This window comes from Cornus florida, unplaced genomic scaffold (genome assembly GCF_030987335.1).
Source record: "Cornus florida cultivar Cherokee Brave unplaced genomic scaffold, ASM3098733v1 CherokeeBrave_3.0.0_Hap2_Chr05, whole genome shotgun sequence".
Lineage (NCBI taxonomy): Eukaryota > Viridiplantae > Streptophyta > Magnoliopsida > Cornales > Cornaceae > Cornus > Cornus florida.
In genome coordinates, this window is record NW_026775575.1 from 9,178,425 (window position 1) to 9,203,616 (window position 25,192).

The 25,192-nt window shown below is 36.2% G+C and overlaps 1 protein-coding gene across 1 annotated transcript; it reads left to right on the top strand.

The window, feature by feature from the left end:
• Positions 1 to 12,421: 12,421 nt before the first annotated feature.
• On the top strand, positions 12,422 to 24,584 carry LOC132309026 (uncharacterized). Its single transcript, XM_059807381.1, has 6 exons — positions 12,422 to 12,557; positions 12,974 to 13,133; positions 13,327 to 13,378; positions 13,510 to 13,569; positions 14,320 to 14,528; positions 23,995 to 24,584. Exons 1-6 carry the CDS (start codon positions 12,422 to 12,424, stop codon positions 24,446 to 24,448), a joined length of 1,071 nt encoding a protein of 356 aa, XP_059663364.1. The 3' UTR covers positions 24,449 to 24,584.
• The last annotated feature ends 608 nt before the right edge of the window (positions 24,585 to 25,192 follow it).

Here is a 25,192-nt window from a genome sequence, read left to right on the forward strand (position 1 = left end):
TTCATTCAAAGATTCAATCTTTACTCTTTAAAACACGCTTCGTGACGTCAAAGGGATCTCGAATAAGTTTAGCTCAAAACTCTCATTTTCTTTCAAAGATTCAATCTCTATACATTAAAAAGGTTCAGTGACACGATAGGTACCTTTATTGAGTTATTTTCATTCACAGATTCAATCGTTACTCGTTAAAACACTCTGTATGGCGTAAAAGTGATCTCGAATAAATTTAACTCAAAACTCTCATATTCTTTCAAAGATTCAATCTTTATACATTAAAATTGTTTAGTGACATAATTGGTACCTTTATTGAGTTATTTTCATTCGAAGATTCAATCTTTACTCGTTAATAGACTCTTTGTGACTTCATGGGTAACTCAAAAGTGTTTAGCTCAAAACTCTGATTTTCTTTCAATGATTCAATCTTTATACTCTAAAAAGGTCTAGTGACATAATAGGTTTATTATTAAGGCATTCTCATTCAAAGATTAAATCTTTACTCATTAAAACACTCTTCGGGACGTAAAAGGGAACTTGAATAAGTTTAACTCAGAATTTTCATTTTCTTATAGAGATTCGATCTTTATACGTTAAAATGGTCTAATGACATAATAGATACCTTGATTGAGGTAATTTCATTCAAAGATTCGATCTTTACTCAATAAAGCACTCTTCGTGACGCCAAAGGGATCTTGAATAAGTTTAACTCAAAACTCTCATTTTCTTTCAAAGATTTAATCTTTATACATTAAAATGTTCTTGTGACATAATAGGTACCTTGATTGAGGTATTTCCATTCGAAGATTCAATCTTTACTCATTAAAACACTCTTCGGGGCATCGATGGCATCCTGAATATGTTTAACTCAAAACTCTCATTTTCTTTCAAAGATTTAATCTTTATACGTTAAAATGGTCTTGTGACATAATAGGTACCTTGATTGAGGCATTTCTATTCAAAGATTCAATTTTTACTCATTAAAACACTCTTCGGGACATCGAAGGGAACTCGAATAAGTTTAACTCAAAACTTTCATTTTCTTTCAAAGATTCAATCTTTATACATTAAAATGGTTTAGTGACTGAATAGGTACCTTTATTGAGTTATTTTAATGCGAAGATTCAATCTTTACTCATTAAAAGACTCTTCGTGACTTCATGGGTAACTCGAATAAGTTTAGCTCAAAACTCTGATTTTCTTTCAAAGATTCAATCTTTATACACTAAAAAGGTCTACTGACATATTAGGTACATTATTGAGGTATTTTTATTCAAAGACTCAACCCTTACTCATTAAAACACTCTTTTATACGTTAAAATGGTCTAGTGACATTATAGGTACCTTGATTGAGGTAATTTCATTCAAAGATTTAATCTTTACTTATTAAAACACTCTTCGTGGCGTGAAAGGGATCTCGAATAAGTTTAACTCAAAACTCTCATTTTCTTTCAAAGATTTAATCTTTATATATTAAAATGGTGACATAATAGGTACCTAGATTGATGTATTTCTATTCAAAGATTCAATCTTTACTCATTAAAACACTCTTTGGGACGTCGAAGGGAACTCGAATAAGTTTAACTCAGAACTCTCATTTTCTTTCAAAGATTCAATCTTTATATATTAAAAAGGTTTAATGACATGATAGGTACCTTTATTGAGTTAGTTTTTTTCAAAGATTCAATCTTTACTCTTCAAAACACTCTCCGTGACGTCAAAGGGATCTCGAATAAGTTTAACTCAAAACTTTTATTTCCTTTCAAAGATTTAATCCTTATACATTAAAATGGTCTAGTGACATAATAAGTACCTTGATTGAGGTATTTCCATTCAATGATTCAATCTTTACTCTTTAAAACACTCATCGAGACGTCGAAGGGGACTCGAATGAGTTTAACTCAGAACTTTCATATTCTTTTAAAGATTCAATCTTTACACATTAATAAGGTTAAGTGACACGATAGGTACCTTTATTCAGTTATTTTCATTCAAAGATTCAATCTTTACACTTTAAAACACTCTTCGTGACGCCAAAGAGATCTCGAATAAGTTTAACTCAAAACTCTCTTTTTCTTTCAAAGATTTAATCTTTATACATTAAAATGGTCTAGTCACATAATAAGTACCTTGATTGAGGTATTTTCCATTCAATGATTCAATCTTTAATCATTAAAACACTCTTCGGGACGTCGAAGGGAACTCGAATAAGTATAACTCAGAACTTTCATTTTCTTTCAAAAATTCAATCTTTATACATTAAAAAGGTTTAGTGACATGATAGGAACCTTTATTTAGTAATTTTCATTCAAAGATTCAATCTTTACTCTTTAAAACACGCTTCGTGTTGTCAAAGGGATCTCAAATAAGTTTAGCTCAAAACTCTGATTTTCTTTCAAAGATTCAATCTTTATACACTAAAAAGGTCTACTGACATATTAGGTTCATTATTGAGGTATTTTCATACAAAAACTCAACCCTTACTCATTAAAACACTCTTTTATACGTTAAAATGGTCTAGTGACATGATAGGTACCTTGATTGAGGTAATTTCATTCAAAGATTTAATCTTTACTTATTAAAACACTCTTCGTGACGTGAAAGGGATCTCGAATAAGTTTAACTCAAAACTCTCATTTTTTTTCAAAGATTTAATCTTTATATATTAAAATGGTCTAGTGACATAATAGGTACCTAGATCGATGTATTTCTATTCAAAGATTCAATCTTTACTCATTAAAACACTCTTTGGGACGTCGAAAGGAACTCGAATAAGTTTAACTCGGAACTCTGATTTTCTTTCAAAGATTCAATATTTATATATTAAAAAGGTTTAATGACATGATAGGTACCTTTATTGAGTTAGTTTTTTTCAAAGATTCAATCTTTACTCTTCAAAACACTCTCCGTGACGTCAAAGGGATCTCGAATAAGTTTAACTCAAAACTTTTATTTCCTTTCAAAGATTTAATCCTAATACATTAAAATGGTCTAGTGACATAATAAGTACCTTGATTGAGGTATTTCCATTCAATGATTCAATCTTTACTCTTTAAAACACTCATCGAGACGTCGAAGGGGACTCGAATAAGTTTAACTCAGAACTTTCATATTCTTTTAAACATTCAATCTTTACACATTAAAGAGGATAAGTGACACGATAGGTACCTTTATTCAGTTATTTTCATTCAAAGATTCAATCTTTACACTTTAAAACACTCTTCGTGACGTCAAAGAGATCTCGGATAAGTTTAACTCAAAACTCTCATTTTCTTTCAAAGATTAATCTTCATACATTAAAATGGTCTAGTCACATAATAAGTACCTTGATTGAGGTATTTTCCATTCAATGATTCAATCTTTAATCATTAAAACGCTCTTCGGGACGTCGAAGGGAACTCGAATAAGTATAACCCAGAACTTTCATTTTCTTCCAAAGATTCAATCTTTATACATTAAAAAGGTTTAGTGACATGATAGGAACCTTTATTCAGTAATTTTCATTCAAAGATTCAATCTTTACTCTTTAAAACACGCTTCATGACGTCAAAGGGATCTCGAATAAGTTTAGCTCAAAACTCTCATTTTCTTTCAAAGATTCAATCTTTATACATCAAAATGGTCTTGTTACATAATAGGTACCTTGATTGCGGTATTTCCATTCAAAGATTTCATACTTACTCATTAAAACACTCTTCGGGATATTGAAGGGAACTCGAATAAGTTTAACTCAAAACACTCATTTTCTTTCAAAGATTCAATCTCTATACATTAAAAAGGTTTAGTGACACAGTAGGTACCTTTATTGAGTTATTTTCATTCACAGATTCAATCTTTACTCATTAAAACACTCTGTGTGACGTAAAAGTGATCTCGAATAAATTTAACTCAAAACTCTCATTTTCTTTCAAAGATTCAATCTTTATACATTAAAATTGTTTAGCGACATAATTGGTACCTTTATTGAGTTATTTTCATTCGAAGATTCAATCTTTACTCGTTAAAAGACTCTTCGTGACTTCATGGGTAACTCAAAACTGTTTAGCTCAAAACTCTGATTTTCTTTCAATGATTCAATCTTTATACTCTAAAAAGGTCTAGTGACATAATAGGTTTATTATTGAGGTATTCTCATTCAAAGATTAAATCTTTACTCATTATCCAATGCAAGTATTATGAGGGTTCCTTTATGTTGTTTATTTATGGTAAGAATGTTTCCTAAGAAATGGTTAATTTCAATTAGCAACTAGTGTAACTCCAATTTTTTTTGCCTTAATAATATTTTGCAATTTATATTACTTATGCGGAATGATAAAAAATTGTAGGACTATTACCCAAGGCTCTGATACGTCAGATTACAGGATGCCCAATATTGATTTAGATTGCTGAATAGATTAACAATAATTGCCTCTTAAGTTACAATAATTATATTTGAAATGCAACATGACACATTAAAGCGCAATTTTTATGTGGAAAATCCAAATGGGACAAAATCACGGAACTTAATTCAGAAAAACTGAATCCACTATGAGAAAGTTCCCCAAACCCAAAAATCTATAGTTACCTCCTCGGCACGGATCAATCCACTACTCCCAGGCACGCTATTTACTCATTGGTAGACTTTGCTCCTTATGAATCTGCTTCCAATAGTGATTTAGTCTAAGCCACTAGTCGTCCTGGTTGTGTCTTTGCTGTGTAGAATCACTTGTGTGTGGATGACAATGTAAGCTCCACAAGAAGATGATCAACACATTGAATAATAACTTGCAAACTAGATCATGAAAACAAAAATATTCTCTAAAATATATGATCTCTCAGTTATGTGTAGAGATTTCTTTGTACGTTTGTGAGATCCTATAGTACTTTATATAGCGCTTTGGGTCCAAAAGAATTAGGGTTTCTATGTTGTAATGTTAATAGGAAAGGGTTGATTCGACCCAAGTTTGTCAATCAAAACAGGTGTTTATAGGTGGCAAATGGGACATCAACTTTTAAATTTGTAAAGCCACTAAACAACTATACACTAATATAGTGAGTAGGGCTCGTCCAATGGGATTATTGGCTTGGAATTTAATTTAACATCAATGAACGTGAGATTGAAAAGATAGTGCTTGTTTTGATTAAACTAATAATTAGCTCAATGTGAAAACATGCAAATGAATTGAACTAAAGTAAACTTGGATTAAGGTAATAAAATGAGAGAGAGTCTTAGGGCATAGATTACACCACTAAACTCATGCAATTATACCAAATGCCGTCAATTAATGGGGAAAACAAATTGTAATAGTTATGTGGCTTGATCAATTGAGCATTCAATCGAGTTAGTCTGAACTTCAATATAATTTTTTTGGATGTTATTGATTGATCTATTGAGGAGGCTTACTTTTTTTATACAAATTTTCTGTTTAAATATATTTATTCCAAAAACAACTTCATGCATTCAGAACGTCTTTTTCATAAATTAAAGCGTGTATTCATGTGCCTTGAAAATGATAATGTATGATTATGAACCCTAACTGGTGAGTTAGTTATAAACTAACTTTTGAAATCTAATCAAAAGCTAAAAAAGAAAGTAATAAGACCGACCCCTACTTTTGTTACCAAAATTTGCCAACATTAGGTTCTAATCGTAACAGTAAGTGTAGGTACAAGAAAATTTGTTTTTCATTGATGGAAAGTTTTTCACTTACACCAAACACTCCCCGCCTCTCCACTCTTCTTTTTCTATTTATACCTGTTTCTCATTTCCCTATCTTGGAAACGTGATCTCCAAGTTCCTAGGTTGGTGGGTCGTGCATTTCTTTTGGGCCAGTCCAGTCTATTATTTATTGGGTTTTTGGGCCTGGTGGCTTTTTCAATACAATTGGCTTTAGGATGGCCCTTTCTCCGTTACTTTGGGGCCCAAGGCTGATTCGGCCCCTTTCACTTGCCCCCTAATTTTGCTGTATTTGATTAGGGCAAAATTAATAGACATTGGGATTCGTGCAGCTGACGGCTTGATGCAATGATGGGGATAAGAGTACGAACTACCGTCTTGTGTTCCCATGCTTTGGTCTTCGCAATTTCGTCATTGCATTGACTGCTGCATCTCCTCGTTCTTTGTGTTAGACCCTCTTCATAAGCCAGGTTCGGACTTCAGGCCCCTCTTCGTTTGGCTGCCTTCACCTCTGCATTCCGACTTCAGTATTTGGTTCACAAAGGTTCTTTTCTAGTGGACCCCTAAGATTCTCAGTTTGTCATCCTCCCGGCGGCGAGCTTTACCGATTTTGCACTTTCCATCCTACATTCCTCGAGGCTAGTCCCATTCCTTTTTTGTTTTTGCAAGAATTTTTATTTATTTTTATTTATTTTTCTTTTGGTCTATTTCTTCATCCCTTCCTTTTGATCTTTCCGGCGAGATATTCCATTTTTCACACCATTGTTCTTGATCTAGATGCTGTTCGTGTCCGGTGTGAGATTCCAAGGGACATTCTTCTTAGACCATACCAGTTCAACCTAGACTTAGGAGATTGCTCAGGAAAGAGCACGGGCGAAGAGGCATGAGCAGTGATACTGATTTGGATGGTGTTCTATTGGCCCGAAGGCCAAGGGTTGATAGCTCGGACGGTCCAGCCGTTCAGGTTGGTACAACAGTCCAGACAGGTGCGATTGGTGGGGCTATTGGGACTTCTTCTGGTGGCATTTCCGGTCCTGCTACTGTAGCCCCATGGATCCCCAAGTTGATCAAATCAGACGGTTCTTTGGTCACTGCAAATGATACCATATTCAAGCATGGGTCAACAACTTTGGCTTATTATTCTCACATGTGGACCCCTCGTGATGTTCAAGTAGGGATCTGTCTCGGAGGGAAATGTTCTCTCGATTTCGTCTCTCGGCTATGGAGATAACTTTGTTCTGATGCCTTCTTTTTCTCTCTTGGTCTTTTTCTTCTTATTATATTTACATTTTGAGTATAATATATGCCCCTTCTGGCCATGCAGACTCTGATTAGGATGGTCACTGTGCAGAGGGCTATTGAGATGGCCGATCAGAAGGTGGTCACCTTGGCCTTTGGTAGCAAGAAGTTGGAGGTTGACTTGAAGAAGGCCAAGGCGAAGCTGAAAGAGTTAGAGCTCAAGCGCTCTGACCTGAAGAAGGGGAGGAACAGTTTAAAAGGCGTTTTAGAGGATGAGCGGGCTGCCCGGTCTGCTATGGAGAAGAAGGCTTTAGACGATCGTACCGCCCTTCTTGGTGCAATGAGCAGGGTTGAGGGTGGTGTCAAGGCTCTCCATGCTTGCTTCTCTCGGGTTGGGACCATCAGTGTGAAATAATGGGAATACTATATATTATTTAGCAAAGTACAGGGAAAAAATATATAGGCAAACAACAGCCAACAAATCTAGAATATTGACTCCTAGAATACAATCCCTATAAATCAGGGATATTAGTTAGCAGAATATACATTCTAATTATAGGACATATACAAAGCTGTAATACACGTTTTCTCCCCATCTAGTGAGCTGTAAAATCTGCACAACCTATTCATACCATAATTACTAATTCTAACAGTCAGGTATGTCCAAAGGTATAGGGATGGGTTTACAGATTGCTCCCCTCCTGAAGGACGGGGAAGTCTTATGATGATCTGGATGATTGCGATTGTGATCTTCAGATCAATCCTCTGGGGGTTTACTCTGATCCTACTTTCAATCAGGCTGAGCTTGTCTTTAGAGAGTGCAAGGAGATTGTTGCTTCTGGGATCATTCCTCCTATCTCTGTTGCCCATCCTATCAGTTCAATTGTGGCAGTCCCTCCCCCATAAGTTGAGGTCGCGTCCAGTCAGATCCCCGATGGTCAAACTTCTGCTTCTTCGCAGAATGTGGTTGACCTGGAATCCACTGCTTGTGGAGACAATCCTGAGGATGACCAGGAGCACACTTGGGAGGGTATCGAGACTGCTTTGGGCTTGGATCCTGTATTTCTTTACTTGTGAACCAATGCAGCAAAAAGATGAAGCAAGGAAATTTTTGCTGCATTGGTTTGTACTTTCCTTGCTTCATCTTTTTGTTCGGGCAACACGCCGTCCCTTATATATGACATGATCGGGTCGATCCATGTAGGCTCATACAGTATTACACACACTTGTATCTGGTCAAACTTCTAGCTGGATGCCATTACAAGTATGGATGGCTGATGTAGTACATCTATTGGTATCACCCTAGTTAATGTTTCGCCAGAGATGGATGCATTGTAAACGAGCTGATCGGCTTCAAGGTTGTCTTCCCTGGGTATCTGCTTGAGTTTAACCTATTCGAATCCTTTTATTTCTCGCTCGATAGCAGAACAGTAGGCCTCCACTGTGTTATCTTTGGTGTTGTAGTACTTGGTTTCATGATTAGTTGCGAGTCACTAAAGACACACAGGCTTTTGACCCTGAGTTCCTTGGCCAGTCTTAATCTTGCTAACAATGCTTCGTATTCCACTTCATTGTTTATGGCCTCAAATTCGAGTTTCAATGCCTGGTGCAGGCTTGTGCCTTCGGGAGTTTGTAGCTCGATACCTACACCCACCCCTATTTGGTTTGACGATCCGTTATTTTATTATTTAAAAAAAATTGTTTCCTTCTTTATTTTCTACTGTTGATGTTTCTCAATTTCAATGTGAAACTTGTGAACTTGCTAAACATCATCGGGTACCTTTTCCATTAAGCATTAATAAAAGTGCATTTCCTTTTGCTCTTGTTCATAGTGATGTTCGGGGCCCTTCTCGTGTGACTAATCTGTCAGGTGCTAAATGGTTTGTCACATTCATTGATGACTACTCCCGAGTTACTTGGGTTTATCTGATGAAGGAAAAAAGTGAAGTTTTCTATATTTTTAAGTCCTTTCATCAAATGATCCATGCACAATACAATTCAAAGATAAAAGGCTTCCGCTCTGATAATAGGGGTGATTACATTTATTCTGGTCTCCAATCATATTTTTCTGACCATGGCATTGTCCATCAAACTTCTTCCACCAATACCCCTCAACAGAATGGAGTAGCCGAACGAAAAAATCGTTATCTTCTCGAAGTATAACGTTCTCTGCTTCTATCCATGACAATACCAAAGTCATATTAAGGGGAGGCTGTCCTCACAGTAACCTGTTTGATCAATCGGATGCCTTCTAGAGTTCTTCAATACCAAACTCCACTTCAGGTTTTCACTACTTCTTGCTCGCCATCTCCTGTTAATCATCTTCCTCCTTGAGTCTTTGGTTGTATAAGCTTTGTCCATGTACACCAGAGTGGTAAGCTTGACCCTCGTTCCCTCAAATGCATTTTTCTCGGTTATTCTATTACCTAGAAGGGTTACAAGTGTTATCACCCTTTGTCAAATCTTTGTCTATATGGATGTTACTTTTCATAAGGAACAAGCCTATTTTTCTAGTCTTGCTTGTACGCCTTCTCTTCTGGGGGAGACGTTGAGTAGTGAAGAAAAGTTTTATATTGTGGCTATGTTTGAATTAGAGAGTGGAAATGAGGCAAATGAAAAAAATGGAAAAAATGAAAAAAATTAAAAAGCAGAAGGCGGTTCTTTGACTCTCCCTCCAAAAGGTCATCATATGTCTCTATTTGAGCTGGTATATCAAAGAAGAGAAAAGTACCTCTTAAGGAAAATGATCAGTCTGCCCTGACAATAGGTAATCCTGAGGTAATCTGTTGAATCTCCATTCTCTTTTGTTGATAATAGTTATGTAGGTCCTAATGCTTTAGATGATTCTAATGTTGTTAATGACTTAGAATTGCCTATTGCCTTGAGAAAATCACATCGTACTTGTCAGTCAAAATATAAAATATCCTATTTCAAGGTTTATGTCTTCTCATCGTCTCTCACCATCCTTTAAGGCTTTTGCCCATCAGTTGTCGTCTCTATCTATTCCTAAAAAATTACAGGATGCACTTGACAATCCAAGGTGGAAAGAGGCGATGGCTGAAGAATTGAGAGCTCTCCGAAAAAAACTCTACGTGGGAGTTAGTGGAGTTGGCGAAAGAGAAGAAAACTGTTGGCTGCAAATGGGTGTTTACCGTGAAGCATAAGACAGATGGGTTGATTGACCGATACAAGGCAAGATTAGTGGCAAAAGGCTATACTCAGACATAGGGCATTGACTATCGGGAGACGTTTGCTCTAGTTGCGAAAATGAATACTATTCTGGTTTTGCTATCTTTAACAGCTAACCTAGAGTGGACTCTCCAACAATTTGATGTTAAGAATGCTTTCTTCCATGAAAATTTAGAGGAGGAAGTGTACATGGACCTTCCTCCAGGTAGTGACGAAAGTACCAATAAGGGGAAGGATGCAGGCTAAGGGCTTGTTCACTAACGCTTTCACTTTCTTATTTTTACTTTCTCCAAAAGTAAAATCATAATTTTCATTTCTGAAGTTGAAATACCAAGTAGAATCATGATCAATAATATTTTATGCTTTCAATATTTTGAAAGTAAAAAATTAGGAATCAAGTTCAGTAATTATGATTTTGATTTTGCAAAAATTGCTTACCAAAACCCATCTTATTCTCTGCAAATATCCTTCTCTGCAATTCTTACCAAAGAACATACCAACAGCAAGAAAAGAAAACCAACAAACCCATCAAACATCTATATATATATACATATATATGTACACACACACATTTGTATATAGGTGCGATTCTGGTTAAATTTACCTCTGTATCTTCTCTTAGTGAACCATCTCTCTCTCCCGATGCCGGATCGTGGACCTCAGCCTCGTCAATCTCTCTCTATATACTGTGTGCCCCGATGCCGGAATCCATGGAAACTAAAGCCTCGAATTTGGGTCTCCCTCTCCGATGCAAGAATCCACGGACAAACTGATTGGGAATAGAACTTTAGAGTATGAATTGTTTGTGGATGCGAATTTGGGTCTCTCTCTCCGATGCCCAAATTGGGTTTCCCTCTCTAAAAAAAAAGTTTAATCTGGGTTTGATTATAGTGATTATAGAGAGAGATATGAAAATGGGTGAGTTTTAAAAAGAGAGAAAAGACCCAACAAAAAACCTAGAAAACCCAAACTCAAATAAAGCTGCTACAAACGATTGCAAACACAATGGATTGCAATTCAAAGACTCCAAGTTATAGTGGTTGAGAGAGAGAGAGACTCCAAGTTATAGTGGTTTAGAGAAAGAGAAAGACTCTGATTCCGGTGGTCTGAAATTCGTCGGCATCGTCTTGTCTTCGTCCAGATAGAGAGAGAGAGCAGTATTGATAGAAAGTCTGGTTGGTGGTGTCTTCCGTTGTCACTGGTGGGTGGTGTCTTCCATCGTCGCCGATGGGTGGGATGAGATGATGATGATAAAGAGGGAGAGGATGATGGGTGATGGTCAGGTGAGAATGGGTGATACGAGGATGATAGGTGAATCATGAATGAATGTTATAGTAAGATAAAGTATTTTTTCTGTACAATGTAGGAAGTAGAGAAAGTAACAAATCTTCACTTTCTCCTTCCTTCATTAATTGTAGAAGTACTTCTAAAAAGATGGAAAGTAAAATTAAATTAATAAACATGATTTTTATTTTTTACTTTACATTTTAGGAATTGGCAGTAGAAAATAGGAATTATTCCTTTTAGTAAACAAGCCCTAAGAAAATCATTATATGGTCTGAAATAGTTGTCTAGAGCATGGTTTGGTAGATTTGCACAAGCTATGCAGAAGTATGGATATCATCTTAGTCAAGCAGACCATACGTTATTCCTTTGACACTCTCGGGAGGTAGAATTACAGTTGTTATTGTCTATGTGGACGATATCATCATCACCAGGGATGATACCGATGAGATTAGAGACTAAAGGTACATTTGGCCAAGGAATTTGAAATTAAAGACTTGGGTGTCTTACAGTATTTTCTAGGTATTGAAGTGGCTCGTTCAAAGCAGGGAATATTTGTTTCACAGAGAAAGTATGTACTTGATCTCTTAACTGAGACAGGGATGTTAGTCTGCAAGCCTTTGGATGCTCCTATAAAACAGAATCATAGATTGGGTGAACATGATACACCAGTTGACAGAGAGATATCAGAGGTTGGTTGGAAAACTAATATATTTGTCTCATACACGACCCAATAATAGGTTATGCAGTGAGTGTTGTCAGTCAATTCATGCACGAGCCACATGAAGTTCATATGCAGGCAGTAGAAAGGATACTTGAATACTTGAAATCAACACCTGGTAAGGGTCTTTTGTTTTCAAAACATTATCACTCTGCAGTAGAGGCCTATACAGATGCTGATTGGGCAGGTTCTATTTCGGATCGAAAATCAACTACGGGATATGACACATTTGTGGGTGGCAATCTAGTTGCTTAGCGGAGTAAGAAGCAATCGGTTGTGGCCAGGTCTAGTGCCGAGGCTGAATTTAGAGCTAAGGCTCACGGTGTGTGTGAATTATTATGGTTGAAGATCCTATTGGGAGAATTGAGGATTGCTTGTCAAAGTCCCATGAAGCTATATTGATAATAAGGCGGCCATCAGCATTGCTCATAATCCTGTGCAACATGATCGGACTAAACATGTTGAGATTGACAGGTACTTTATTAAAGAGAAGTTGACAGAAGGTGTGATTTGCACTCCCTATGTGAGGACCAAGGATCAACATGCTGATATTTTAACTAACGGAGACTCTAGCAAAGTGTTCAATTATGCTCTTGCCAAGCTGAGAATCCAGGACCTCTATTCTCAAGCTTGAGGGGGAGTGTTGACATATATAGATAATTAGCTTTATTGTTGACTATATCAACATATATAGATAATTAGCTGTACATGTGCTGATTAGGTCCCTGATTAACATACTTATAGGAGCTGATTTTTAGTCTTTAATTCTTCCTTCTTTGTAATTATTTCTTTCCTTCTTTGTAATTATTTGTGTACTATTTAAATCCTCCACAAGGAAAAGAATAAACACGGAGAATTATTCTTATTTCTTTATCTCTAAAAATCTTCAGGCACATCCCTTCGTTCCATCCTGGATCATGCCTGGTTCACTCGTTCTCGTTCTGTAGATGCGAGCTTCCTTCTCCGATCATGGTTCCTGATCGGAGCTGAGTCATATTTCAGTGTGGAAATCGATGGATCTCTCCCTCGTTTCCCACAATGGCGCCAGATGTAGGTACAAGAAAATTTGCTTTCTATTGATTGAACCGCCTTTCCACTCTTCTTTTTCTTCTCATTTCCCTATATTGGAAACGTGATCTCCAAGTTCCTATGCTGGTGGGTCGTGCCTTTCTTTTGGGCCGGTCCAGTCTGTTATTTACTGGGTTTTTGGGCCTGGTGGCTTTTTCAATACAATTGGCTTTAGGATGGCCCTTTCTCAGTTACGTTGGGGCCCAAGGCTGATTCGGCCCTTTTCAGTAAGGAATCTTGTAATCAAGTTCTTTGGTGCAGTTAAACACTTCTGGAAACGAATTTGGGTTATCAAATCTACTCAGCATAGTAGTAAACGTCTAAATGAAGTTAATACTAATGCATGATTTTTTGTTAGAAGCATATGTTGGTTCCTCAAGTTCAACCAGTTGTAGAAGGGATACATGTATGTTGCCTGGTATAAAATCATGTGATTTATGCTATTACTTACTCCTTATTTTTAATTTTTTTTGGATGTTACAATTTTCAGGGGAAAAAGAGAAATTGATTTCTTTCTATGTATGATCTGAAAAGGAGATGAATGCAAATCAAATCATACCAATGAGATTTTAGTTATTAAGAACTGCAGGAAATAGGTATGAAGTTGTTGGGCTTGAAAAATTCACCATCATTATTATTTATAGAAAAAGCAATAGGAAATCCTGCATAAAAAGAGAATCAGGCATAGTTTTTAGAATATCCACATATGTACGATGATAGTGAAGACAAAGAAGCAACCCTCACTTTTTGTTTGGTCCCGATCAATGTAAAAGGTAAAAATTTAAATTTAATCCCTTGTCTTGTTTCAAATTGCTGGGGGATACTAATGTGTTAGCTTATTTTTGCTTATCTTTTCTGTGCGGAGTAACCTTCCATTTGCTTAATAACTGATCTCAGTTACAATCTAATTTATAAATAATTGATATTATTACAGCAAACTTATTAAATGTTTGGGCTTCATTCTGTTTTTCTGCTGAACTAGTTCTTTTCTCTCTGTTATTTGTATTCTTAGAGAACTCCCAAAACACTTGAAAGTTCTCATATGAAGTTACCCCCTTGAGAAAATTTTACATGTCTTTATTTGGTTTTGACTAGCCATGTGATGCATTAGGTAAATAGCATGACACACTAATATGGTTTTCCTATTTTTTATTTATTTTTATGTCAGGGTACTTCTTCCACTGTTAACTACGATCCCTGCTTGGCTAGCATAATTTCCAAAACAAATATATTAGTTGTTGAAGGGTATTTATTCGAATTTCCTGATACGATCAGAACAATTACAAAGGCGTGCGAGGATGCCCACAGGAGTGGTGCTCTGGTTGCTGTCACAGCTTTAGATGTCTCCTGCATCGAGAAACATTATGATGACTTCTGGTAAATCTTCAACTTCACTGGCTTTGTTAATTTAATATTATTATGTTCTCTTCATTTGAAGGGTGCTTAGATTTTACGTTTTGACATTTAATACCATCCTATAATTTAAATTTGCAATGGCACCATTTGTTGTCTTGCCCTTACAGATACTATGGCTGGGTATAGCAGCAAGTCATCAGAATGGGGTTTACCAGGGAAATTTTAGTAATATGCAGTCGTGATACTGCATACTAAAGGAAGTTAATTTCAGCTAGGAAATTTTTTTCTGTAGAACCAGATGGATCCTTGGGAGCTATAAAATTGATTTGAGAACTTTCACTTCTCTCAACTCTCAATGTGATACTTCTAAGTGAGGATAGGAGATGTTCTTTTTGTTAGGATATGTGTGCCCTAGCATAGCAAATTCTAATTTTGGATTGTAAAAGTCATGGTTTCTTATTTGGATATTATTATTAAAGCATTATACAATTGGTGAATGGAATGTATTATTTTTTGATTCTTTATGGAATTGATGGTGTCTACTTGATTACAAAATATATTTATATATGTATGTAATGGCAATTAATACTATGATATAAATTAGTAATCATAAATGGTTTAAAGTCGGTAATTATGGATTGACATTTAATTAGTTAAGACTTAAACCGAGTCCACGATAGATTGAGATATATTGCGAGAGCTGTCGTATGCAATTGCTCTCTATCACAGTCATGGCTTTTGACTCTTTTATTAATTAATAATTACTTTGATTTGTTCGGCGGATACCTCGGGATCCTTAGATCGACACTTTGGGTAGTTATGTAATTAATAATTAGAGGTCTATATTCTCAATATTTGCATCAGTGCTATTTGTATTTATTTTGTTTTGATTATGGTTGATCACAAATTAAATTCGAAGGCCTTCGTATGTTTTAGACAAATGTTATATATACATATTTATTTAATAAATTATTATTATTTTTTGTCAAATAAATATTTTATTGTGATCGAGCCGGAAATAATCAAAGGTAACAAAATAATTATATTAATTATGTTGTCGGATTGATGGCTTTAATTATCTGATAAATAATTAAGCATAGAGGGGTCAAAGTGCAACATTGACTTAGAGGTTATTTACTATTTAATTGGAGTGCAATTAATTTCTTTTAGTGGAGTAGAAATTAATTTATGAATTAATTGAATTGGGTCCATGGTTTAATGGACCGGACCAATTATTAATTTATAGGAGCCAAGAAAATAGTAAGCCCAAAAGGATTCTCACCAATAGCCCAAGTTGATATTGGAGTCATGTTAGGATTGAGAAAGTTGAATTAGAGATGGAGAATGATTTATTGTTTCCTTATTCTTATTTTTATTTTGCCTATATATACATGAGTTCATGTATATTTTAGGGGTGACTTGGAGAACATGAAAAAGGAATACACTTTCTCTCTCTAGATTTTAGGGTTTTGTTTTCTCTTCTAAAGGAGGCTACCACCAGCCTAGATTCCAAGGTCATTCATCAAGGCATATTGGTGATTCCTAAAGGGAAGATAATAATCTAACGGAAGGAGAAAGGATCTTGCTAAAGGGATCTACAATAAGTGAGAACATTCACTTTAGAGGAAAGTTCAAAAGGTTTACTCAGACCTTTGATGTAAGTATTCAATCTGTTTATTGAATTATGCATCATCTTTTATTTATCTTTGCATAAAACTTGTCTCTGTGTGATGAATCAAGATCCGTGATTGCAAATCCCTCAAAAGTTTTAAAAACTTACACGTTTCCCAACAGTGGTATCAGAGCACATGGTTTGATTCATTACTAGAGAACATGTGTTTATAAAAATCATATTCATGGATCCAAATTATATATACATATATAAAATTATTGATATATGTTGATGTATGATTTATTATGTTGGTATATATTAATACATGTTGATGTATGTATAACTGTGAATGGATGATGATGTGTGTTTGGGCCATGGATGAAGCTTATAGGTATATAGAATGTAATTTTATTTTTGGATGAATGTAATTAAGGCTTTGTTTTAGCCGTTTGAAAATTCAATGATGTAATTTAATTTTTTCCATTGTATTTCAAATTGTAAGAATTTATTAAAGCCATGTAATATTCATCAAAGGATGCTATGAAGTTTTAAGAGGGTCCGAAAGGGTTAAATTATGCTTCAGTAATTTTCTGAAATTTTTCCGAATTTTTCGGGAATTTTTTGAGGCTTAATTTAATTTTCTGGGATTTTTCCGGATTTTTTTGGAATTTTTCGGCGTTTTTCCGGTGGCCGGAGCTTCGCCGTCGGCCAGAAGAGGCGTCGGAGGTGGCCCGGATCAGGTGTGGCAGCGGCTAGGTGAGCCTGGCGCGTGTTCCACACGCGCCAGGAGTGGGCTGGTCAATGACAAGCTGGCGCGTGGATCTCACGCGCCAGCTAAGGAGTTGGTACTCTCCACGCGCGGGAAGGCGCGTGGAGGCACGTCCCACGCGCCCCAGGTGCGTGGGAGCGCGTGAGGGTGCATTCCACGCGCCCCAAGCGCGTGCCGGCGCGTGGGGGCGCGTGAGAGCGCGTGCAGCTTGCCCTAGGCGCGTGCCAGCACGTGTGGGGTCCTCCGGGCTCGTTCCAAGCGGTGTTTTGCTTCTCCTGACGCGTACAAGCTTCCTATGAGTGTTTACAGACAGTTGAAGGATGCCCGTACAGCAAGAATAGTTTTTAAATGTTAAAAGCTGAATCCATTGGCCATTTATATTGCTTCTGTCTATTATTTGATGCATGGAATAATTTAATGCTTATTATAATTGTTCATGCATTGGATCCATAATTTTTAATTAAATGGCTTGATTTATATTAATTAAATTATGAAGATAAATTGGATTAGATTGCTAATTAATTTGAGGGCATTTATTGGGAAACAGGAAAAAAATATTTTTGTAAATTATTTTTTGCCTCAAATTAAAGATTAGTGAATCATTTAAAATCCATATATTTTCTAAATTTAATTGGATTAAAATCAAGGCGTTTTGCATGCATTAAATCATGAATTAAAAACCCTAGTTTTATATTATTAAAAATTGAGTGGGAGCGGGGATTTTTTATACATTACCCCATGGCCTTCGTAATTATAACCATTATGATTAGATCTTTAAAAATAAGGCTCCACGCATGATTTAAAGAGTCTAGATTACAAGAATGGTTGTCTCACGAAAATATATTTATTAAATAACCATTATAGTTAGATCTTTAAAAATAAGGCCCTACGCATGATTTAAAGAGTCTAAGCTATAAATGGCAATATATTTAATATTTGTTTTTCCGTTGGAGCATTAATTATGTTATACACTCAATCTAAAATCAATAGTATTAGCTCCCCAATGGAGTGGTCTATACTAGGTGATTTTAGAAAGGCTAAATCTAATCGGGAATTATTTCATATTTAGATAAGGCATTGTCTAAAGAGATATGGAAATAATGAGTTGTTCTCGTCAATAAGCAATAATGAATTCCGCCAACCGGATAAGTTATTGGCATATTGATTGTCCGATTTTTCATGCAATGTGGTTAAGGGACCCACAATTAATTAATTATTTTATACTTGCATGATTATTATTATTCACTTTATTTATTGTATGAATGCTTTTATTTTCAGATTTATCATGACTAGTCCATTCAGTCCACTTGCAAACATACTAAAAGAAAATCGATTAACTGGACCTAATTATATCGATTGGAAAAGACAACTAGATATTGTACTCACATATGAGGGGTTGAATTATGTGCTTACTACTCTTAGACCTTCTCCACCTTTGCCTGAGGATCCTCCTGAGGAGCATGAAGTATTTAAGAAATGGAATAAAGTAGATGAGATGACTAGGTGCTACATTCTTGCTTCACTCTCGAATGTACTCCAAAGTCAACATCTTCAATATCTCACTTCTGCAGACATCATGCTTAACCTTAAGGAAATGTTTGGGCAAATTGGTAAGAGCGCACGCCAAAATGCTATGACAAATTTGATGACCATTAAGATGGTCCAAGGTACTTCAGTTCGGGAACATGCTTTAAAAATGATTGGTTTTTTAAATGAACTGGAGATCCTTGGATGCAACTTGGATGGTGAACTTCAGGTTGACATGATTATCGCTTCATTGCCAGACTCATTTAACTCTTTTAGGGTTAATTATTATATGAATAAGCTTGAGTACACACTCGCTGAACTATTGAATGAGTTGGTAACCTTTGAAGGGATAAACAAAAGCAAGGGTGCATCTATCAACTACACTCAGTCTGCTAGACCATCCACTTCTAGGCCCAAGAGGAGGGGCAAGAAAAAGAAGAAGGATGGTGCCAAAACTGTGGTTGTGCCAAACAAAGTAATCCAAAAGGATAAGGGAAAGAAGAAAGTGCGGGTTGAAGGCGAAGGAAACTGCTTCCATTGTGGTCAATCGGGTCACTGGAAACCTAACTGCCCAATACTTCGCACACAAGGCAAAGGAAAAGGTATATTCATTGTTGAGGCATGTAATGTGGTTGAATCTAAAGATTCCTGGTGCATAGATTCTGGAGCCACTAATCATGTTTGCAATTCATTGCAGGGATTCCAGGATTCCAGAAGCCTCAATGAAGGAAAGATATACTTGCATATGGGATCTAATGCCAAGGTGGAAGCTAAAGCAGTGGGAGTGGTTCATATGCAGTTTGATAGTGGGAGGAGTCTTATTTTAGAAGATTGTCTTTATGCGCCAAATGTTAGGCATAATTTAATTTCAGTTTCTTCGTTGGTTTGCAAAAATTATATGTTTACTTTTGGAAAAAATGTTTTAATTAAATTAAATGGTTGTGTTATAACTTCTGGTACATTGAAAGATAATCTATATGTTTTAAATCCTAGCTCATATCAAATGCAAAATTATGAATTAAATGCAACTTCATCTAGATTGAATGTTAAAAGAAAAGCAGTTTCTCCAAACTCATTGTATCATTGGCATCTACGATTGGGTCACATCAATCAAAATAGGATTCAAAGGTTGGTTAAAGAAGGTTTATTACCTTGTGAGGCAGAGGAGCCTATGCCAACTTGTGAATCCTGTATTGAAGGAAAGATGACTCGAAGGGCTTACTCAGCCAAAGGATATAGAGCCAAAGAACAATTAGAGTTGGTGCACACAGACGTGTGTGGTCCCATGAACACCCAAGCGAGAGGAGGGTTTGAGTACTTCATCACTTTCATTGATGATTATTCACGTTTTGGATATATTTACCTAATGCGACACAAGTCAGAAGCTTATGGAAAATTCTGTGAGTTTCAGGCGGAAGTGGAGCGTAAATTAGGTAAACTTATCAAAACACTTCGATCTGATCGAGGAGGTGAATACCTCTTGGGAGAGTTCAAGGATCATATGGTCAATGAGGGTATTGTGCGCCAGTTATCCGAACCTGACTGCCCTCAACAGAATGGAGTGGCAGAAAGGAGGAACAGAACTTTACTTAACATGGTTAGATCTATGATGAGTTTTGCTACATTACCTCTATCATTTTGGGGATTAGCCTTAGAATCAGCGATGTATATTTTGAACTGTGTTCCATCCAAGTCTGTTTCAGGAACGCCATATGAGCTGTGGTTTGGACGTAAACCTAGTTTAAATCACATGCATATATGGGGGTGTCCAGCACACGTGCGAAAGAAATAGGCAGACAAGTTGGAAGCAAGATCAGATGCATGCTTATTTGTTGGCTATCCTAAGGGTACTAGAGGTGGATTATTTTATGATCCCAGGGACAATAAGGTTATTGTCAGCACTCATGCTGTTTACCTGGAGGAGGATTATATTATGAATCACAAACCTAGTAGCCAGATAGTGTTAGAGGAGATGGTTGGCACGTCAGATATACCCCCAGTGGACACACCTAATATAAATACTGAGAATGATGAGACACAAGAAGTCCCTGTTGAATTACCATCATCTAGTACATCGATTCCTGCACCGGTCCTTCGGCGTAGTGGGAGGACTATCATCCAACCCGAAAAACTCACACTTTTGGGTGAGGTCTATGAGGCCGTCCCCGATAAGAATGAGTCGGACCCAGTAAGCTATGCGGAAGCGTTGACCGATATAGATGCGAATCGTTGGAAAGATGCCATGAGATCAGAGTTGGAATCGATGTATTCTAACAAAGTCTGGGATATTGTAGAACTTCCTAGTGGGGTTCAGCCCATTGGTTGTAAGTGGATCTACAAACGAAAGAGAGGAATGGATGGGAATGTTGAGACATTCAAAGCTAGACTGGTTGCCAAAGGCTTCACTCAACGTGAATGTATTGATTATGAGGATACATTCTCACCAGTTGCAATGCTTAAATCTATTCGCATTCTTTTGGCCATTAATGCTTATTATGACTATGAGATATGGCAGATGGATGTTAAGACGGCATTTTTAAATGGCCATCTTGAACAAGACATCTACATGAGGCAACCAGATGGTTTCGTGGTTAAAGGTCATAAGGACTGTGTATGTAAGTTGAATAGGTCTATTTATGGACTTAAGCAAGCTTCACGCACATGGAACATTTGTTTTGATCAGGCAGTCAAATTATTTGGCTTTGAACAAAACGTGTTTGAACCTTGCGTTTACAAGAAAAAACAGGGTAATGTCATCATGATTCTCGTTTTATATGTTAATGACATCTTGCTCATTGGTAATGATGTAGAAGCATTGTCATCAGTTAAAAGGTGGTTGTTCAATAAATTTGAGATGAAAGATCTTGGAGAAGCAAGCTATATTCTTGGGATCAAGCTTATGCGAGATCGGGTTAAAAAGAAAATAGGCTTGTCTCAAGAGTCTTACATTGACAAAGTTCTGATTAGGTTTGGAATGGAAAACTCTAAGAATGGGTTTTTGCCATTTAGACATGGGTTAGCTCTTTCTAATGACCAGTCTCCCAAGACTAATAAGGAAATTGAGCAAATGAGGCGGGTACCATAAGCTTCGGCAGTTGGTAGTCTCATGTATGCCATGGTCTGTACCAGACCGGACATCTGCTACTCTGTAGGGATTGTCAGTAGATATCAGTCCAATCCTGGACTTGATCATTGGTCAGCTGTGAAGAATATCTTAAAATACCTTAGAAGAACTAAGAATCTAATGCTCATTTATGGAGGTGATGATCTGGTTCCAGTCGGATATACGAATTCTGATTTTCAATCAGATCCTGATGCCAGGAGATCTACATCTGGATATGTGTTCAAGTTCAATGGAGGGGCAGTTAGTTGGAAGAGTGTCAAGCAGGGTTGTACTGCTGACTCAACCATGGAAGCAGAATACATTGCAGCCTCTGAGGTAGCAGAAGAAGCTGTTTGGTTGAGAAACTTTCTAATTGAACTGGAGGTTGTGGAGCACATAGATCAGCCTATAACGCTTCATTGCGACAATAGTGCAGCTATAGCCCAAACCAAGGACCCAAAATTTCATAAAAGAACAAGACACATTCAGAGGAAACATCATGTGGTTCGTGATATAGTAAAGCGAGGAGATATACTTGTGGCTAAGATTGCATTGGAACATAACCTTGCTGATCCATTCACAAAGGCTTTACCGATCAAGATGTTTGATCGTCATATGGAGAACATGGGAGTTAGATGTGATTTGAATTGGCTATAAGTGCAAGTGGGAGCTGTTAGGATATGTGTGCCCTAGCATAGCAAATTCTAATTTTGGATTGTAAAAGTCATGGTTTCTTATTTGGATATTATTATTAAAGCATTATACAATTGGTGAATGGAATGTATTATTTTTCGATTCTTTATGGAATTAATGGTGTCTGCTTGATTACAAAATATATTTATATATGTATGTAATGGCAATTAATACTATGATATAAATTAGTAATCATAAATGGTTTAAAGTCGGTAATTATGGATGGACATTTAATTAGTTAAGACTTAAACCGAGTCCACAATAGATTGAGATATATTGCGAGAGCTGTCATATGCAATTGCTCTCTATCACAGTCATGGCTTTTGACTCTCAAGTATGAGAGAAGAATAGACTCTTTTATTAATTAATAATTACTTTGATTTGTTCGGCGGATACCTCGGGATCCTTAGATCGACACTTTGGGTAGTTATGTAATTAATAATTAGAGGTCTATATTCTCAATATTTGCATTAGTGCTATTTGTATTTATTTTGTTTTGATTATGGTTGATCACAAATTAAATTCGAAGGCCTTCGTATGTTTTAGACAAATGTTATATATATATATATATATATATATATATTTATTTAATAAATTATTATTATTTTTTGTCAAATAAATATTTTATTGTGATCGAGCCGGAAATAATCAAAGGTAACAAAATAATTATATTAATTATGTTGTCGGATTGATGGCTTTAATTATCCGATAAATAATTAAGCATAGAGGGGTCAAAGTGCAACATTGACTTAGAGGTTATTTACTATTTAATTGGAGTGCAATTAATTTCTTTTAGTGGAGTAGAAATTAATTTATGAATTAATTGAATTGGGTTCATGGTTTAATGGACCGGACCAATTATTAATTTATAGGAGCCAAGAAAATAGTAAGCCCAAAAGGATTCTCACCAATAGCCCAAGTTGATATTGGAGTCATGTTAGGATTGAGAAAGTTGAATTAGAGATGGAGAATGATTTATTGTTTCCTTATTCTTATTTTTATTTTTCCTATATATACATGAGTTCATGTATATTTTAGGGGTGACTTGGAGAACGTGAAAAAGGAATACACTTTCTCTCTCTAGATTTTAGGGTTTTGTTTTCTCTTCTAAAGGAGGCTACCACCAGCCTAGATTCCAAGGTCATTCATCAAGGCATATTGGTGATTCCTAAAGGGAAGATAATAATCTAACGGAAGGAGAAAGGATCTTGCTAAAGGGATCTACAATAAGTGAGAATATTCACTTTAGAGGAAAGTTCAAAAGGTTTACTCAGACCTTTGATGTAAGTATTCAATCTGTTTATTGAATTATGCATCATCTTTTATTTATCTTTGCATAAAACTTGTCTCTGTGTGATGAATCAAGATCCGTGATTGCAAATCCCTCAAAAGTTTTAAAAATTTGCACATTTCCCAACACTTTTCCCCTTGGATTACCTAAATGCTAAATTTGTTTTCTAAGTTCTGGCGGAAGATGTCTTTAATGTTTCAACCCTGATTGTTGTCGCATCTACAAACAACTCCAAAGATCTTACTTTGAACAGTTTCATAAAACTACTATAGTACACAAGTGCATATTAGTCCCGACCTAATGGTTCCATATTTAATCATTTTAATAGTTCATTCTTTACTTTCAAGGATTTTTTTTTTTTTTTTTTTTGGAAATGGGGGTTCTAATTGCAGCAATTTCCAAATTTACTTATGCTACTTGTTGTACTATGGTCCTCTTGGTTTCTCTTTTTTTTGTCATGATCATTTGGAATTTATATATTTTTTTATTCAGGGAGATTATGGGGAACTATGCCGACATTGTGTTTACTAACAGTGACGAAGCAAAAGCTTTCTGTCATTTTTCCTCAAAGGAAAACCCCATTTCTGCTGCACGGTACCTAAGCCACTTTGTTCCCCTAGTCTCGGTCACAGATGGGCCACGTGGTTCTTACATTGGTGTTAAAGGGGAAGCTGTGTATATCCCTCCTTCACCGTGTGTACCAGTGGACACCTGTGGGGCTGGAGATGCGTATGCATCAGGCATCTTGTATGGTATTTTACGGGGTGTGTCAGATTTGAAAAGCATGGGTACATTAGCAGCTAGGGTTGCAGCTGTAGTTGTTGGGCAACAGGGTACCCGACTTAGAGTTCAAGATGCTGTTGAGTTAGCGGAATCATTTGAATTCCATCTAGATAGCTCCAGCATTCATTCAGATGTGGGCTTTGATCAAATTTCTAGCTTGTAATACATAATGCTGATTTTGTAATTGTTTCATTAGACTGAATTCATTGCTTATTGGCTTCGTAACTCTGTACATTCAATTTTATTATACATTATATTATATATACTGGCAAGGAAGATGCCAATAGTTGATAAAAATATATTATTGTCAGGAGTCTTGAAATGTTGGCATTGTGATGCTAAATTATAAATAACACCAGAGTTCATTTTTTGGGTGGATCAAATCAACCAGGTAACAGAATGCAGTTGCCATATCCTTTTATGGTTGGAGTGATTTGTTTGCCTATTTATATTAGGGCTCCAAGTTGGGCTGGTCCAACCCAGCCTAGTCCCAACCCAACCTCAACTCGAATCGGGTTGGGTTGGGCTAGCCCGAATTGTACCCAATATGGGTTATGGTCATAACTCTGACTATTTTCGGGCGGATCGGGTCGGGTTGACGGGTTGAGATTTTTTTTATTTTTATTTATTTTTATTTATTTATTTTATATATATATATATATATATATATATTTGGAAATTTATATATATATTATATATATTTGATTATATTATTATTAAAAGACAAGATATATATATATATATATATATATTTTATTTAGAGCAAATCATTTTAGCCTCCCCAATCGCCTCTCTCAGAGCTTCCCCCCCTCTCCTCTCTCTCTCTCTCTGTGCAACAACTGCAAACTACAAAATCTACAAGAATCAGAATTGCAAAACCCATATATTTCAGTTTTATCTATCTGTC

Excerpts from the sequence above, each read along its gene's own strand:
- LOC132309026 (XM_059807381.1), top strand. The coding sequence starts at position 12,422 with ATGGTTGAAGATCCTATTGGGAGAATTGAGGATTGCTTGTCAAAGTCC. Across the intron at positions 12,558-12,973 it reads AAACATGTTGAGATTGACAG|GCACATCCCTTCGTTCCATC; the intron begins GTACTTTATTAA and ends AAAAATCTTCAG. Across the intron at positions 13,570-14,319 it reads GGATACATGTATGTTGCCTG|GGTACTTCTTCCACTGTTAA; the intron begins GTATAAAATCAT and ends TTTTTATGTCAG.